The sequence below is a fragment of the Vairimorpha necatrix genome, chromosome 12, assembly GCF_036630325.1.
Source record: "Vairimorpha necatrix chromosome 12, complete sequence".
NCBI classification, from domain to species: domain Eukaryota; kingdom Fungi; phylum Microsporidia; family Nosematidae; genus Vairimorpha; species Vairimorpha necatrix.
Window position 1 is genome coordinate 736,582 of NC_088827.1, and position 20,190 is coordinate 756,771.

General features: G+C 29.8%; 2 protein-coding genes across 2 annotated transcripts; one reads left to right on the top strand and one right to left on the bottom strand.

The window, feature by feature from the left end:
- On the top strand, positions 1 to 243 carry VNE69_12151 (uncharacterized protein; the record flags this gene model as incomplete). Its single annotated transcript, XM_065475239.1, has 1 exon — positions 1 to 243. The coding sequence occupies one exon, from the start codon at positions 1 to 3 to the stop codon at positions 241 to 243; it is 243 nt and encodes an 80-aa protein (XP_065331311.1).
- Positions 244 to 2,572: 2,329 nt separating this feature from the next.
- Positions 2,573 to 3,025, bottom strand: VNE69_12152 (uncharacterized protein; the record flags this gene model as incomplete). The annotated part of the gene is made up of 1 exon (XM_065475240.1): positions 2,573 to 3,025. One exon carries the CDS (start codon positions 3,023 to 3,025, stop codon positions 2,573 to 2,575), a length of 453 nt encoding a protein of 150 aa, XP_065331312.1.
- Positions 3,026 to 20,190: the final 17,165 nt, after the last annotated feature.

Consider the following 20,190-nt stretch of genomic DNA (forward strand, 5'->3'; position numbering starts at 1 on the left):
ATGCGAAACGTACAGGCAGATTTACGGAAAAAACGGAGGAAAGTTAGAGTTTTTGACACCACAAGAACAGCAGAAAACTTTAGTATTAATATCATGGGAATAGGAGATTTAAAAACCAATGTTCTTATAGGAATTTTCTTTTATACGTGCTATGCGTATAATACCGTGTTTGATAGAAGAATTAGTAGTAATGTAGTAAAGACAATGGAAAACTGGTTTAAAGGTGGGGAGGGGTGTACCTGAGGAGATAATTAGTTTATGTAAAAAGCATTTATTAGTTTAGAATTTGAAAGATTTTGTAGTGTTAATAAGATATGATATCAAAAGAATAAGGTTGAAAGTCATGATAGCAATGGAAGAAATGTTTAACAGAGCTGTGCGAGAATATATACTTATGTAAACTTAAGGTAAAAAAAAGAAATTGAAAACGCAAAAATGTATATAACATAACGAACCACAGTGGGTAAAATGTAGTCAAACAATAAAATGGGGAATGTACAGTTTCGAAAAGCCATGAATGCAAAATTAAAGGTTGTGAGTATTAAAAAAGTTTAAGAAGAGATTAAAAAAAGACTTGTAGCGTGAGATGAGATTCTTGTAGCGAAGAGAGAATGTTTATCAGGCGAATAAAGATGATAAAGGAAGATAGATGAACAATTCAGTGAAAATAGAAGATGACAATGATGCGTATTTATAAGGTACTAGGATTGTACAGAAAGAAATAGTAGAAATTTAGTTTTATAAGGTCTGTGTTAAAACACAAAAAGGTTGTAAGGTAAATGTCGATGAGCTAACCGTCTTGAGATGGGGATGTGGGGTTTAACCACAAAATATACAGGTAAACATTAATAACAAAATTCAACTCTGTATTCTGTCAGGCGAACCACCCGAGTTTATTTCAACATGTGTAAAGTAGACTAAGTCCTTATACAAGAAAATTGCACGAAATTTTTATAAGGGTAGACAAAACAAAGAAAATTTCTATGGGAAGCCAATCTACAGAAGATCTTTGGGCCGAAATGATGTTTGTAAAAAAAACATAATAGCTAACAAAAAAGAATAAAAATGTAGGGTATATTAATAATAACAAACATTATAAAATTACAGTACCACCGACAGTTTAATATATCTCAATGTTAAAATTATAATGTTGTGGCAGTATAAATTTTAGATCCTTCTGTATCGCCTCATGAAAACATTCTAAAAAACTAACTTTCCTCGATCTACTAATTCGCCACTGACAGTGCCGCATACTAATTAGACACAGTTAGTTTGTTTTTAAAGATCTGTTATCATGTAGACTATCAAAAGAGGACGAACAATCAGGGGTTTAAAATAAGGCCAATTGTAGCTGAATTAGCAATATGAATCTTTAAACTACAATTGGGTTAACTATGTAATGTAATCGCAGAGAGTACTAATTTGTTACGTCTTTCGTAGGGAAACCCTTAGGCAGAATTTTCTTATATAGATTCTGTAAATAGAACCTAAAAAGCTTGTACAACAAAAAAAACTTGTCTCAAATACCTCAAATTACAATTTTTTTAAATGTAAGTCGTTTTGATACCTTTTATATGTAAAATGGACTTTTGTGCATTTTTAAGGCAATTTTGTTGTCAATTGTTGTGTCAACTCCTAAAAATTTATTTTTCACATAAATGCTGTCGGAATCGAACTAAGACAAAAAATGTTTAAACATTTCTTTGTTTTCATCCCAAAAGTGCACAATTTTTTATTATCGGCGCATCTATAAGTAAAAAACAACGAAACTGTCAAAAATATTTTTATATACGCTGTACCATTAATTGTTTTTTATAATTTTTGATATGATCGATTTGTATTGGAAATTTTCTAAAACTTTTAAAAGGCAATTTTTAATTTTATGTTGTAATTTCTAAAGCAATTTATTTTTTCGCATTATAATGTCGCACACTGGTATATCGTAATTGACTGAGAATGTAAAACTAAAAGAAAATGTTGTAAATTCTTTTGTAAATAAAAATATATTTTAAATACTTTCAGAAAAAAAGTCTGTTAATATAATAAAAAATAGCAGATTTTTCAGTAGGTCTATGTCTTTCTAGTAATTTCCATAAATAATAATAATAAATTCTCAACCAGGACTTTAAATGAATGCTAGGATCTAGTTGTTCATAATGTTTATCAAAGAATGTGATTGTGGTAAAATATAATTGTTGATGTTGCATGTAAAATTAATCAAGCATTCACTAAAGCTTCAATTGTCTTTTAACAGTAAGACATCACATTTTAAAAGATTGATTTGATTAATAACAATGGCGATAACTAGCTTATTTATTTTTTTGGTTATAAGGGATATTTAATGCAGTTGAATTATAAGCAAAGTCTTGAAGAATCTTTTTTACAAATAATTTAAGTTGTAATTAGCTAAAAGTTGTTATTAAAATTACTTATATCAATTGTAAATTTGCGTAAGTATCTCACAAATTATTTATTTGACAAAAAATACAGCTATGGTCCAAAACTAATGAGTGATATGATTTTTTGCTAAAAATTGATATTAGACTTTACTATGGCTTATTTTAACATACTTTTATTTAAATCTTTTTCCTATAATACTTTCTTTCATAACTTCAGAAAATTCTATCCAGGCACTGAATACTCCGAAGAAAAAATATAAAAAGAATATAGGAAACACGAGTTCAATATTCATTTCTAAATTTTTCATATCTTTGACTTCTTCGTCGTATTCTTCCCCGCTAAATTTTATGCCCATAAATATATCTCTTGCATGTTTCATAAAAAATTGAATCTTAGGTGGAATATTAACGACGAAACTCAATTTATATTTAGCCCAATCGGTTTCGTATTTAATATGTTCCTGAAAATAATCATAAAGATCTCCTTCTAAAGGTATAGTATACCTGTGGTCAAACCCCTTTAAACATTGTTCCAAATTTGCTATATGCTTTTTTAGCATTTCTTTCTTAATATTTGGTCTCCTGGCTGTTTTTACAGTAAAAAGAAAAAGGCATAAAGTATCCATTTGTTGGGATGATATGTCATGTCTTTTAAATATCATTTTAAATTGACATTTATGCAAAATATGATAATTACATCTGTCAGAAATATGATCATAAGGATATAGTTATTTATGAAAAGTATAATAGTATATTCTAAAATCAAAAGTAATATCTACACAATGATGGCGAAAACAATGATTAGATACATAATATTTCATTACATTTATATATGTATCTAAGTCTTATCAAGTTTACGTTCCTACATTCAATTTTTATTATTTTTTAATTCTTGATGTGCTGCTCTAAATTATTTCACAATAGTTTAAAATCATTACAATGATGTTTTTTTACTCATCGTCACGTTTGTATTTAATCAAAAAGTGTTCTTGTAAAAAAAAATCAAATTACTTGATACCATTATACAACATTTTCTTAGTTATATAAAATTGATTGCAAAAAATCGTAGTTTTGGCTTTATAATGCCTATTTAGATGATAATGTATTATAATTTATAGCTTTCGAACGACTGAAGGTAAAATCTTAAACTTAATTACAACCAAACGTTTATATAATATTAACATTCTCTAGACCTCCAATTTCTTTGTAATTCTAAAATGACGGTATGCTTGACACAATTTATACGATAATGTTGATTTTATGCAAATTTTATTGAATTTTCTAGTATGAGATGAAAATGAACCTCACATAAGGAACATAAAATTCTATAATTAAAGCCAAACAAATATACGGTATAAAAATTTTTAAATTTTTTTAACTTGCCTAGACGCATGTTTTAAGATACCACTAGACTTGGCTACATAAATTGATCGTTGTTTATCTATATAGGTTTCTGATGTGATTAAGAGCATATAAATTTTTAAGCACAATTTATATGCAGAATTGACATCCTCTTTTTTTTTAACTACATGTTTTCACTAACAACTCTGCATTTAGAGTACTTTTTTTTGCAGTCACAACATCACGATCATTTTGTAAAGGATACTATCTGTATAACACATGTTTTATTAAACTTACGCACTACAAATGTGCATATAATACTCGAGTCTTCCCATTTTAGGCAGTTGTCATAGGCACCTAACAGAGTCTTAGAATAAAACTAAACACAAAGTAATTTTATACACTAGACCGTTTTTTAGTATTTTAATTAGTCTCAATGTAAATAATTATTAATTGTGAGACGTTTTTTAGACGTAAATCTTGCGTATATGCAAGTCACATAATTTTATGATTTAACTTAATAATATTTGTAAACAGTTTCTTTTAATAAGGTTTTTTTTAAACATCATATAAAAATCTAAAAAATACTCATCAGAATATTAAACAGCTTTTTACGCTCATTCTTACTTTCGCATACGTAGCCACGAGTCTAGCAATATTCAATTTATCTTTGTTGATCATATTTTTACCTCGATTACAAAGACGAACTACTTAGGTGGTTTCAGCACATTGCAAAGATGCATTGAGGTCAAGATTGACATTCACAATCCGTATTCTTTAACCATTTTGTTACAGCCCTATTTTATGTCAAAACACAAAGATCTATTTTTTCTGGGATATGCAGTTAATAAATTGTATTTTTCTAAAAAAAAAACTTCTTCAGATTTTTATTTTTTGCTATTTTTTTCTCTGGTTTTTTACAAGCATTTCGACAATGTTTCTCTTTTATCTTAGTAAACACAATGATATTTGCTTATGTATTGTGTATTTATTTCAAAAGAAATGTTTTTGGTAGTTTTATATTGGCTCAAGCATTTTCAATGCTTCTTAAAACATTGTTAATTATCCTTTTGAGGCCATATTTATTATGTAGTAGAAAATAAATATAATAACTAAAATGTCTTTTTGTATAACTAAACCTAACATTAAACCACTTATATAGGATTTGCAGGGTTCTGGTTCTACTATTCAAGCAACCCGATTCGTGCGCCAAGTTTCGACATAAAAAAAATTTAATATTAAGCAACCGTTTTTATCAGGCAACGAAAAACTTACATTCCCGATTTACGACATGTACTCGTTTCTTTATGTAACGTTAAGAGCCCAACCCTGTATTTATAATAAGATTTACTATAAATAAAATACTATAGACGCAATACATATAAAAGAAGAGACAACAGATGAAAGGGATTTTAACACAAAAAAGCACACAATCGGCCACCAATCATATCATAAAGTGTGGTACCCTCTAGTAAGGAAGCCAAAAGAAAATATTACAAAAATAGGGATCGAAAGTAAGTTTGTGTTTTAACTGTTTTATTTATGTTGGATCATTTTTTATGGTTCCCATATTAGTTGTATTGTCATATTGATGTTTTCTGTCCTTTCCATTTTATTGTATCCTTCTTTAAATATTTTTTTATTAATAAAAAAATAATTTCTAGAAAATGGAAAAATGAGGGTAAAGAGAGAGCAGGAGAAAAAAACCAACAAAAATTTAATACAAACCTCCGAAGCAAACGGGGACAAATTAGAACAGGAAACAAAGAGCAGGGGCCAGAACACACTAGTGGGCCACTCTCTCCACTTCTGAGACTCTTGCAACAGTACTTGTGAGTACCGAGGCGAGTGAAGAAGAGTGGCCACAAAGAGTATTTCTATCAATTTTAAATAGATTTGGTAGAATGCCAAGAGGAGGGTGGAATAAAGCTACCAGGTTCTTCTGTAAAAAATTTGGGTCTAACATGAGTTCACTAGAATTCAAGGGCAAAGCGAAGAAAGCGCTCACTAGTAATAGTGGTAGACAAATGACGGCCCGGGAATTCACAGTGAACCCTACCAAAAGAAGAAAAGCCGAAACTGTCTCGAAAGAAGAGAATAGTTTTTTTGAAACCGAGCTTTTCCTGAAAGCACAAATATTGTTCTTGGAGAAACTTAGTTGTATTCGGAACACATGTGTGGACCAGGTAGAAAGAACAATAAAAATTCATTCCTTGAAGGTTGATCTGTTGAAACTTGATGCTACAGTCAAGGCGGTAGATAGTCATGTTAGATATCATCCCTCTCATAACATGACAGAGATAAAAAGGATACTGCAAGCTGCACAGATCTGCCATCAGAAATTGCGAGTAAGAAGCATAAACCTTCGTCTTGGAAAGAAAGTATCTTGAAAAAGATTACTGAGATCGAAGACAAGGTAGTGCTTATCTAAAAAGCCAAGGCTTTTGATAAACTCTCAAATGAGATAGAGCGTGAAGTCAAAAAGGTAATGCGTGAACTCAACATGCTTGCATGTTTACACCAAGATACCCTGAAGCTATTGCTATACTCAACGAGAGGAAAGCCATATACTCAAAAAAACTAGAGGGCGCAGACCGACGCAGAGAGTATAGGCGTTTAAAATCAAAACTTTGAACTATATAGAAGCAATTTCTATTGAAAACTCAAGTGTGCCAATGAGGTTACTCATAATGTAAGCAAAGAAGATATTAGCTCATTCTGGTCTACCATATGAAATAAGAAAGAGCAATCCGAAGACTGCAATAGTTTCGAGGAGTATCTTCTAGAATACATTCCCGATAGCCAAGATCAGATCACTTTCCCAACCTTGCTTAAATTTGTAGATATTATTAAATATTTACCAAATTGGAAGGCTGCACGCCGTGATGGAATCTTCAATTTCTTTATTAAGAAGTGTGAGCTCTACATCCTTTCTTTTACAAGATTGTTAAGGAAGTATGCCCGGATGGGGAAGAACCCGAAGCTTGGTTCTACAAAGGGATTACTTATTTAATACCCAAAAGTACCTCGAATAGTGGTAACGACTTCAGACCTATTACCTGTATGTCGAATCTCTACAAGCTTACAACGAAATGCACTGCGAAAGTAATGCAGCTAATTGTAGAAAGTAGAGGGCTACTAGCAGAGAACCAACTTGGGGCAGTTAGACAAGTTTAAGGAGCAAAAGAACAAGCTATGATTAATATAGCAGTTAATAAGGAGCATGATAACATGTTGAAGCCATGTGGATAGATGTAAGGAAAGCCTACGACTCCGTAGACCATTATTATCTATTAACGTGCATTAGCAAGTTAAATCTCCCCCAATGAATAAGTAAATTCTTAGAAGTCACTGTTAAAAGATGACACGTTGAGATAAAATCAGGATCGGAAACGATACTGAATAAGAAGATTGAAAAGGGCATACTACAAGGTGATTCCTTGTCGCCGCTTTTGTTTGTACTATGTATGGACCGTTGAGCAGGAAACTCTATTCAACTTACCCAAAAGTAGGAATACAGACTCACGAATTTGTTTATGTAACAAACCATCTTCTATTTATTGATGATCTTAAGCTCTTCGCAGAGAACGATGACGTTTTAAAACTGATGAAAGAGGAAACTAAAAAGGGTTTCTCATCTGTAGATTTAGAAATGAACAGAAGTAAGTCTGCAACTAACTGTAGTGATTGTAGTGAAGATGCAGTAGTACTAGAAGGGCATCAAGGATACAAATACCTTTGAATAACAGAGGATGCCTCTAGTGCTGTCAAAAGAGAGACTTTTGAAAAAGTAAGAAATGAGATCCTACAGAGGGTTGAAAAACTGTGCAAGACTCAATTAAATGGTAAGAATATGATTCGAGCTATAAACGAGCGTGCAATAATAGTAACAAACTATCATGTAGAATTAAAATTAGAACCAATAGATTTCAAAAATCTTGATTTTGATATCCGACTGGTATGTATTAAGTACAAGTTTTATCTACAGCCATTTTGCAAGGAAAGAACATGCATACTCTTATCCGAAAAAGAAAAACCCTTTATAATTATAAGAGAAAAGCGAAAATATGCTTCTGAATATTTATAAAACATTAGAGGGGTCTAGAAATAGCACACTAAGGCGGGCAGCGATACTTAAAGTAGAGGCGAAAGCAAATCCCACTTGTTTACAATTAACGAGCATCTAAGGATTAGGTATAGCTTTGTAGGAGAGATAACCCAGAAGATGCTAATCGAATTCCAAAATGAAGCGCGTTACAACAAAATTAACATAAGGACAAACCATGGAAAGTTGTCTGAAGCTAGGGACAATGATTTAGTAAGCTTTAGGGAGTTTCTACCTTTCTGGTTAAAGGAAACAATCAGGCTAGATTCGAAGCAATTTATTGCTTCCTACAGGATAAAAATATCTTCTGTGGACAAGAGGGGTAATGTCCATATTGCGGATCTCACAGGAAGACCGTATATCATTTAGCTACCAAGTGCGATCGAATGCTGGGTTTTGATTATATGAAAAGACACAATGAGGTAGTTAGATGCATTCATCTCTTACTATGTATTAAATATGGGGTTAAGAAGACAAAGAAAATACGTGGACACTTAGTACAAGAGATCATGGAAAATGATCGTGCAGAAATAAGAGTAGATACTAGAATATTCACTAGTATAAAGGTGATCCATGAGAAGCCATGATATTCTTGTGTTTGACAAGAATAAGAAAGAAATTTTAATAGTTGAAGTTGGTATAACCAACCAGGGTCGACTTACTATAGTTGAGAATAAAAAACTAAGAAAATATGACCTTTTTGCAAATGAACTGGGACTAATACATAAATTCCGGACTAGAATAGTTCCTTATGTAATGACATGGGATGGAGTAGGGGCGAAATATCACAGAAAGTACATCAGGGAGCTAGAAATCCAACCCTACCTGGAAGCATACATCCAGTCTATTGTGATGAAGAAGACTCTAGAGTCCATCTCTTTGGAACGACGACGAGGATACGATCAGGAGGATGCAGGAGAAGAAGAAGTGGCCAGAGCTGTAGCCGCACTAGCAAATATGGCGACTGTTAAAGAAATGGTGTCGGCAAAGGGGAATGAAGCTGAAAAAGTAAAGTTTGAAAACATTAATAATTCCACAGAAACCAAAGTCTATGAAGAGCTAAATCCCATGAGCGATACCGGGGAAAGCTGTGCTATAATATCTAATTTTAATGACAAATTAACTCAATAAATCTTTTATATTATCTAGAAAATGCATTATTATGCAATCTTGAAATAAATTAAAAAAGAAAAGAAATTTAACAATTATGTGGTAGAATATCACATCAAGATAGCAAAAAGAAACGATAAACATCAACCCTATCATAACTGAAGGATTGGAAATCTTGACGACGCAATCGTGCTCTTAATTATGCTTCTAACATGGCTTATCGAGCGATATCAAATTCGTTCCACTTTTATAGCCATGCGTATCTTTTTTTGTAAGTAAAAGAAGATGAGGTTTTTTGATACAATGCAGAAGTTTTTATGTACAGAGTTTTCCTCTAACTGATATTCCAAGATCTTACCCATCTAAACATCATTTATAAATATAAAATATTTTATTTGGGCATAATAATATCTTACTTACTAAGCACTTTTCACAAGATGTCTTACACGTCTCGTCTTACAGTTTTCGGAGTTTCTTCTTGAATTCCTGCAATGGACTCTCAAATACTCCTTGCTGATCAGTATCGAGCCCATGTCTGACTGACATAGCCGGGCTTTCTAAAGTCATTTTAAGGACTGAAGTTTGTATATAAGCTTCAGTTCTGGGTTCTGATATGATTTATGAAATTAATTATTTCATTCAAGTCTTGCGTATCAGTTCTAACCTCGCCGTTGAAAAACAATTAGTACCAATACTCATATGTTGATACAACTATAGACTGCGTATATATTTTTGCCGCGACGTAAATGATTCGATTAGAGTTATTATCTACATACAGAGCGTACTCGCCTTCTTCTCGCGCATACTCGTTAAGGCTCCCATAATCTACGTTTTATGTACTGAATTTGACACTAAATCTTATTAAATTTCTGCCGGTGTTCGCAAAATCGTGTAGAATAGTTTTCCTGGTATTCCGCTTGCACTTAGTCTAATACACAAGTTAAGTCGCTGATTTTTTTTTGGTGCAATGCCAAAGGTCTTTTATAACCTAAATTGTATTTACATTCATTGTAGTAGTAAAGAATTTACAATTTTTGGATTTAATTGTGTTTAAACAAAAAGTTGCCTTTAAGACTGAACGCATACAATTTAATGTACAAACGCTGTGATGTATATTACTACATCACATAGGCAGCTGTCAAAACGATCAGAGGTCAAGACTATCAACCGGCGAAATACTCAATTGGCCTGTAAAAAAGAGTTACACAAACATCCAAACAAACGAAAGTTGCATGGTCGATACTACATTCATAAGTACGCCAATGTTTGTGTTTAGTGTTGACAAAAAATAATAAATTAAAAATAAAATATAAAAGAAAACTTTCAAATAAGAGTACGCAAAAGTGAACAAAATCGACCTTTAAATAATCACAGCAAAGATTATAATAAACATAATTAAAGTAATTACATAAAAAACGATATAAAGTTTTACTATAAAATTGGCCATGTGCCCCGGATACATGACAACGTATATACATTTTTTTCATTCTAAAGTACAAACTTCCTAGTCGTAAAAAAATGAATTATGCTTGTCAGTTATCAAGCCCGTTATTTGTATTATATTAAATTGAGAACACTAAGTCGGCGTTTTAATCTACCATAAATAGTTTATATTGCTTTTTTCCAAATCACCAGGCAAATTGTAATGCGTTTTGTGTTTTAAGATGAAATGCTATTTGAAATATAGCATTAGTGTTTTGCTTTTTTTCTGTGCTTATTCTTTACGCCTTAAATATTGTCGTTTCTTCGATGATTTTTTTTACAAATATATTTCCAAATTGTAAGCTATCTTATTTTTCATGGGATACTATTATAAATAGCTATTTTATGGATCTTTGTATCTATACAGATGAACAACGAACTATCTCATAAAATTTAATGAAGTGTTAAGTTAATTCTTGTATATTAATTTTAGTTTAGAATAAACAATTCTAGTTTTGTAGTAATAGTCCTAATATAACGCACGATAGTTATAAAATACTATTTCAGATGTCGAAATTTTAAATAAAAATGGAATATATGATATGATATAGTCTTCTAATATTATCCCGCATTTTGTAAAGTTATACTATTGGCAATTAAATATGTATCGGCAATCTCTGTTTTTTGGCGCACAACAAACAACCTCCCATAATGCTTTAACTTTTCCGCTGTCTAGACGTATAAAAATTATAAAATTTATTGTAAAACTACATATTTCTAATATAATTTATTAATGGTTGCTTTCCCTCGTCTTACGTGTTACTAAATGGACTTATATATCCTCTGTCATGCGTTTTTGGTTCTTCATGTCTGATCAAAAGCTACCTTTTCTTAATACCTGTCACATTAACATTTATTAAACGCCTTATATAGTAAGTGTATTTAACTCTTACTGTTTTAATTTAACCAAGTTCAATTTGTCACTTTATCATAAAGATTGCATGTAAAAATATATTTTTTTTAAATATAATCACAACATCAACAATAAATTAAAAAATTATAAAAAACTAATGAAGTTTTTTATTTTTTGTTAAGATTATTGTTTCAAATATTGACTTTGAAAAATAAAATCATTTTCTTATTTTTTTTCTAAAATTAATTTTTTAACGAGAAGGAAATGATGACACGCAGAGGAAAATGGAAACCTTATTTGAGGTTTTAAACTATACAAAATTTGATTTCGGCCGCATGTTGAAGAAGTTTTTTGCAAGAAAAACACCATTATAAAAAACAAAGTAAAGAGTATATTCGGGATTTTTATGATTTTTTCATAATACATCAAATACATATAAAAATAATTTTAGAATACTATATACTAGATATTTTCTTTCTGTTTTGTCTAGATATCACCAGATATGCATTGCGTAAGTTATAATCTTTTTTATTCAAAAAAGAAATTTAAATGCGTCTAATTTAAAATAATTTAAAAATAGAAAAAAACTTATCTTTAAAATGAATTTACTAGACAGTTAAACTGTAAAAAAATGTTAATGAAATAATTATATAAATATATGTGGTTGAAAACTAAATCGTTGCACCGTTGTCAAAAGGAAATAATATGTGCACATATTGCTATTAGTTAAAGTTCAAAAATAATTTATGAGAAACTATGGCTTTTGCTTTAGTATTGCATATGAATTAGCTTAAAATTTGCGAAATAAAAGGTAATATCTAGTTGGAAAGTTTTTCTACACGGAGTACAACGCCGTGTAGATGTTACTTTATTTAAATTTAAAGAACGGATAAAAATTTTTCGACTTTTATTGAAGAAATCAAGTAAATTAAAAAAGCAATTTGAAGCTTGCTAACAGCTATCACTAAAACATGTGATTTATATATTTTTAAAGGCTTATGTATTTTTTACGTACCTATAGTTTTACAATCAAAAACTCTAAACATTTAGATAATTGTATAGAAATACAATTGAAATCATGAAACACTAGAAAAGGTAATTACAAAGAATCATTGAACAAAATATAACAGAATAATTCTAGTACGTATTATGTTTCAACAAATTAGAATGTTTTTTGATATCACAATATTAGCATATAGTCTGTAGAACTTCTTCAAAAAGACTATTCATTTATAAGACAAAAAATTAAGCCACTAAGTATTGAAAATATAAAAAAAATGTATATATATTGCATAAAAACTTTTGTATAAAAACAATTTGAAGACTACAGCAGCAGTGAATTTTAAAATATGGGCAAATTTAAACTTTCCACAAAATTCGAACATAAAGATTGAAGATATATTTGTTGGGAACAAATAAAAAAAGTAGTATACGTCTAAAGGCGGCGCTTTACAAATAATAAAAGTCAGAACGCCTATTGCAAATAGTTTATTTTACAGGGAATGAGCAAGTGAGCACCAGAAAGTCTTTTGTCAATTTGTCCAAAATAAACAGACATCTATATCCTAGCAATTTATTGCTATATATATATGATGAAAATCTTTGCTGTGTCCAAAGGGACAATTTTCCTACCATGGGTACCTGAATAAGACAGCTGATAATTCAGATAGCTAGAATATCAAATATGAAAATAAGATAATATGAAAAGAGACAATGTAGTATAAGAAAATTTTCCCCTTATATTATGTATTAGATATGGCCATGAAGTTTAAAATATACGCTGACACATAGTGCAGGAAAACATGGTCATAATTAGATAAGGTGAGATAGACGGGCGCAACAGTCTGGCCCGGACTTTTTTTCTCACAAAAAATGCGTCAAAAGAAAATAAAATATTTTATAACAAACTCATTTAAAAAACTATAATTAAATGAAAAAGTATCTATAACTCTAGATATTTTATAAAATGCAAATAAAAACGGCATTTAACTCTTAAAAAAATATCGGTATATTATATTCTCAGACATTTTTTACGTACACAATTCACATTAAGATGTGATCGGACTCATTCTATTAAATTAGTAGTTTTTCCTCTATGTTTTCATAACCTTTATCAAAACAACGCGGCGCTCGTCTTTGATTGATTCGACTATTTTGGGCTAGAATCAATGACTTCAAAGTCAACAAGTCAAATCATTTTTTTATATATTTTTTAGAAACGTATCATTATAAGCATAATACATTCCTATATTATTCCGGTTCTTACTTTCAATGTTCGTGCATCTATTGTCATACTAATCAAGTCAATTTTCAATAATGTCATATCTTCGGTCGCAAAACTAAAAAATTTTCACTTTTAATTGTCGTTTCGGTGTCCTTTTTCACTTCATACCTCAATTTTTAATTTTTGCTATTTTCTTTTTTTAATGATTTGTAGGTTATTTTTAGCTTCGAAGACGTTAGAAGTATCACATATGAAATTTTATAGGTAAATCAAGGGTTTTCTCGATTAAAAAATACAACCTATACCCATAAATATCAATAGCTATTCGCTAGTATAGAAATTGTTAAATTAAACCTAAACTTTATTTCTACGTCCTTCCATCCCGAAATTTGTACTTGTAGCATTCAATTTAAGAATTGTCTGCATTTATATTCTCCGCGATTATTCCGTAAATTTTAATGTTATTTTTTCATTTAATTGTATCAATTCATATTTTACCATCCATTTGGTTCTTAGGTATGTTTGACACATTGTCAAGAGATTAGATATACTGTAAGTCGAAGCTCTTTTAAAATATTTAATAACTCAAAAAAAGTTAATTTTGTGCTGATACAAATCTGTATAATATCGACTTCTAACTATATTATTCGCTAACACTTACTTACATTAGGTTTGTTTTTAGATTTGAAACATAAAAAAATGGGGAGTCTGGGCTCTGACCGTTGGGAGATGTTTACGATAAATTTTACAAGTATACTAATAAGTTATCATTAGGTCAATGCTTTTTTGTTTATGTAAAAATAAAAGAGAAATGTCGATAGTTGAAGTTACTATAACTAACTGGATCGGCTTATTTTATTCGAGAAGAAAAGCTCGCACGTGAAATTTTTGCAAACTACGCGGTTTAATACATAATCCGTACAACAATAGTCCCATATGTAATGATATAGAACAAATTAGAGACCAAATACAACAAAAAAAACATTGGTAGCTGTTAAGCCATCGGACATGTGGCACATAACCAGTCTATTGTGCGGGGAAAGATTTTAGTATCTACTTTTGGAATAAACGACGAAAATTTTATTAGAAGATGCCGGAGAGAAAAGGCTACCAGATATATAAGTGCATTAGCTTGAAGGCAACTGCAAAAATGGTGTTTGTAGAAGGGGAGACTAGTATATTATAGAGCTTGAAAACACAAAAGATACCCACTGACAAAATCTGTGAGGAGCAAAATCCAAGAACGACACCAAAAATATATATGACAATAGTATTAATATAAAAGAAAAAATGGACTTAATAGTGTATTTAAATAAAACAAAATGGTTGTGGCTATGTTCATATACTTCAAAGTATTTACAAAAAAACGTTTCATATTATGATGGAACACCTCTTGTCTTTTTTCTTTATCTTCAACTTCGCATTAGCAGCGTAGTCAATGAGATATAAGGGCTTTTAAAAATTTTATCCCTATAAAAATATCTTTAAGCCCATCACATTTATGCGCAATGGTTAAACTTTATGCTCTATATGTACATGTATCCTAGAATGGGATTTTTCCGCGGCTTAATCTACGTTTTCTGTATATATAGATGGAAGTGTGGTATTACAACCACATGTAAAATTCCATTTTCCCAAAATGGAATTTCTTAAATATTTTTTTTAAAAAATATTATTTTTCGACCCCAACAAAAAGAAAGAAGTAGATGCAGAAAAACAACAATAAACATTTTTTAAATAATAAACAAACAAGGCCCAAGGAGCCGTTTACAAGTAGTTTGCTAGAGGCCTACTTTCAACGAGGGTTCATCCCTCGTGACCACCTCAAGTTGAATTCAACGAGGAAAACTCATATCAAAGATGAAAAGAAAGAAAAAGAACATACAGAATTTGAAAAAAATATACAAGGAACTGCAGTTAAGAGCAAAGTAAAAATTTATAACATTTATGATATTCAACAAGATTTAACCATAAATCAACTCCAAAAATTTGAGATGTTAGCTAAAGCAAATGATTGGAATGACGAACAAATGGCTTTGATTTACATGGATTGTATACACGATCCAAGAAAAGATTATTTACCATCAGATTCTTATATTGCATTAAGAAAGTCACTGTTGAATTTTATTTATCCACCGGAACAAAAAAGACATGCGATACGTGAATTAGATAATACAAGCCAAATAAGTTATTTTAGTATCAAAGAATATAAAGAAACAATCGAGGAAAGACTTAACAGTTATTCATATTATAATGATCTAAAAAAAAGAGAAGCCCTGCATAAAATGGAAGAAGTATTTTTAAAGGGACTAGGAGATTTCACACATTTAGAATTAACAAGACAAAATATGATAAGTAAGGAAATTTATGAAATTTATAATTACCTTGTTCTAATAGAAAATGAAATTTTAACTAAAGTCGAGAAACCCAATACCCATTATGAAAAAGAAAATTTTGATTATAACAGAAATACTCAATTTAATAACCCGAAATGGTGCTCACTTCATAAGAGTAACTATACTCATGATACCAGGCGTTGTTACGCCTTACAGAATAAAAAAAGATTGCCTGAATTTGCAGATCACAAGGATAAAAATATGATTATTAAACAACGTAGCCAATGTCCCGAAGACATTACTGTAATAGGAAAAATAGGTAATAGGATGTGAAAATGCTATTAGATAGCGGATCAAGGAGAAATTATATTACTAAAAGCGCAGTTAATGAATTTAATTTAAAGAAAGAAGAATGTGCTAGAATTAAAACCATTTTTGGAAATAATGAAACAGCAGAATCCAATGAAATGGTCAATACTGTTGTTACGATAAAAGAAAAACCTTTTGAAGTAAAATTTTGCGTTTTAGAAAAATTACCCGTTAATTTTGTTCTAGGGAACGAATTTCTTGACATGCATTGTGCAAAGTTAGATTACGCCGAAGGAACGGTAGAATTAGATGGACTACGAATTGACATGGTACATAAAGAGGGAAATGCTGAGGAATTGCTAGATAAAGAAATAGTTAATAAATTATGTCAGGTTAGCGAAAGCGAAGAATTTAATAAACTATTAGACTTCTATATTAAAGAAAACAAAAAATTTACCTCTATGAAAACAAACCTAGCTTCGTTTAATGTAATACAACCAGTTTTAAAAACAAAGAAGATTACCTATACAGTTCCATTTAAATATATTGAAAAGGCGAAAATGGAAATTAAAAGACTTTTAGATGCAGATATAATTGAAAAGAGTTCTTCTGATATAATAAGCCCTGCATTTTTTATAGAAAAGAAAAATAAAGATTTACGTTTAGTAGTAGATTATAGGGAAGTAAATAAAGCTTTACAAGATGACCCATGGATATTGCCCAAAATTGAGGATTGTCTAACAATAATGGGATCTAACAAATTTTTTACGCAGATTGATTTAAGTAACGGATTTAATCAGATAAAAATAGATGAACAAAGCAAGAAATATACATCGTTTTTTTTATTAGGACAACAGTGGCAATACAAGAGAATTCCCTTTGGAATTAAGCCCGGTCCAAAATTATTTCAAAGAAATATTTCAAACATTTTAGGAGATTTCGATAATGTATTTGTTTTCATAGATGATATTGTGATTTATAATAAAACAAAAGAAAGTCATTTAATTTCCGTAGAAAAAATACTAGAAACTTTATATAGCAAAAATGTCCAAATAAATTTCGAAAAATCGAAGTTTTTTCAACCAGAAATTGAAGTTTTGGGTTACAAAATAAATCACGAAGGAATTTTTCCAAAAACTAATTATTTAAATAATAGAATATTCGAGAAAGAAATAAGAACGAAAAAGGATTTACAAAAACTGTTAGGAGTGATAAACTGGTACAGAAAGTTTATTCCAGATCTTTCGATAAGGATTAATAAATTAACAGATATGTTAAAAAACAAGAATGAAAATAAAATTAAAATAACGACCGAAATGAGAAAGGAAGTTGACAGAATTAAAGAGTGGATTTTAGGTAATCATATGTTATCATTTCCCGATTACAATGGTAAATTTACATTACACGTTGACGCGAGCGAAATAGGTTTAGGAAGTACACTAACACAAAAGGATAAAATCATTAGATATTATAGTAAAAAATTTTCTGGTCCAGAATTAAATTACAGTATTGTTGAGAAGGAATTTTTGGCAATTGTTTTATCTATGCTCAATTTTAAAAACATAATCCAAGGATCTTATGTAGAGATTTATACTGATAGTAAAAATTGTATCTATGAAAATAAAATAGAAACATCAAGAATCAATAGATGGAAATTGTTGTTAAATGAATTTAGTTTTTCACTAAATCATATAGATGGTAATAAAAATTGTATGGCAGATAATCTATCAAGAAATTTCATTGGAATCGGAAATAATGAAAACAATAATCACGAAGAAATTATTAAACTAAACCAAGAATGTTGTCTCAGAGACAAAAACGGTAACTTTATATTTGATAAAGAAAAGCGCTACATAGTTAAATTTAACCAAGTAAAAAAATTTATATCATTTATGCATGAATTTGGACTTCATAGAGGAATTTCTACCCTATATTACAATATAAAGCGCTATTACTATATAAAACGAATCTTTAAAGAAATAAGAAATACCATTAGCCAATGTAAAATTTGTGGAATTTATAAAAATAAGCATCCTAAAAAATATATCACTGGTAATATAGTAGCACAAAGAAAATTTGAAAAGGTAAGTACCGATATTTTCGGCCCTTTTAGTCTTGATAATTTTATTACTTCAGAAAGGAAAGAGGTAGGATATATCCTTACCATGACGGATATATATTCCCGATATACTAAACTTTATTTCTTATACACTATAAATTCAGACTCGGTGTTAAGATGTTTTGAAAATTGGATTACAACTTTTGGGAAACCAACATCTATAATTTCAGACAATGGACGCCAGTTTATAAGTAACACAACTAAAGATTATTTAATAAAAGAAAAAATACTACATACCTTGATACCCTCATACACACCAAGCTCTAATGGTGTATCGGAAGCAATAAATAAAACAATTTCATTCGCCCTGAGCTTCAACAAAGGTTTAAATATACGAGAAGTCGTTATGAAGGCAGAAAATGCGATTAATTTCAATTATAATAGAACGATAAAATCTTCTCCATTTTCAATCATTAATGGATTTAATATTTATGACCCATTACAGAGAGATTACAATCATATTAGTGTCTTAAAAGAAGAAAAAATCTATTTGGTAAAAGTTGGAGACATTTGTAGGGAAAGAATATATAATGCTAAAAAATTAGGACCAAAATGGAGCAAGAGGAAGAAGGTATTATGTGTTGGCAATAAAGGGTACTGGATTAAACTGAAGGGAAATAGTGGATGGACGCATATTAAGAACATTAAACTCTAAGGGGGCAGAATGTGGTATTACAACCACATGTAAAATTCCATTTTCCCAAAATGGAATTTCTTAAATATTTTTTTTAAAAAATATTATTTTTCGACCCCAACAAAAAGAAAGAAGTAGATGCAGAAAAACAACAATAAACATTTTTTAAATAATAAACAAACAAGGCCCAAGGAGCCGTTTACAAGTAGTTTGCTAGAGGCCTACTTTCAACGAGGGTTCATCCCTCGTGACCACCTCAGGAAGTTATAGTAAATTTATAACGTGTAAAAAATCCTTGTTAATAGTAAATCCTTAGATAAATTGTGATTGAATATTTTGCAAAAATAGCACATTAATAATTAAAATAATAATAATTTAATTTGAATATGAAAGATTAAATTCATTACGAGATGAAATTCTCAAATATAGCGCTAAATTATATTATTGTTTGGAGGTTTATGTCAACGAGTAATTTATCTCTTTTATTAAATTCAGTATCCATATGGGTACTCATATACTTTGATTTTATAGAACAATTTAAAGATCCTTTAGGCAAATTGAATTTTAATTCTTGTTTTAAATTATCTTAGTTTTATGTATCAAGAGCACGTGTTTTGTGCATTACGTATTACCATGTTTGTGTTTATTACTTTATTATTGTAATATCGATCTATGTTTTTTAAAAAACTATTCTTATTATTTAAAAAAGTCAAATTATAATTTCACCCTCGCCAATAAGATGAACTATTGTGTGTATATGTTAAATATATTTACATAATTATTTAAAGTTTAGTGCAAAAACACCAGTAAATTTTTTTTGTTCAAGCCTCAATGTTTTTCAATATAAAAATTTTAAAGCCTCAGAGAGCTTATTTTGTAACATCTAGCCTTTTATAATTTTTTGAAGTTATCAACCACTTGCTCTTAAAAATAGTACAATGGATTAAATATACCAGAAATACAAGCTAATAAGGCAGGAGAAGCCGCTTATAAAAATAAAGTGCGTGTAGAAAAATCTTTATAAGTTGATGGTGGGAAATAAGCTACAATAAAGTTGATGCTTAAAAAAGTTTTCTATTTTATATGGTAAAGTTTTTTTTTGAATACGGTTTAATTAAATGAAAATTAAGGTTTCTTTTACTAAAAAAAATTTGCTATATGTTGTATTTTGGGATTTAGTGATCATGGCGAATTTATATAAAATATTCGTATTGTATAAAGAAAAGAAAAAAAAAGAGATGTTTAAGTTATGTTTATTTTATTCGTTGTTTTATTTTC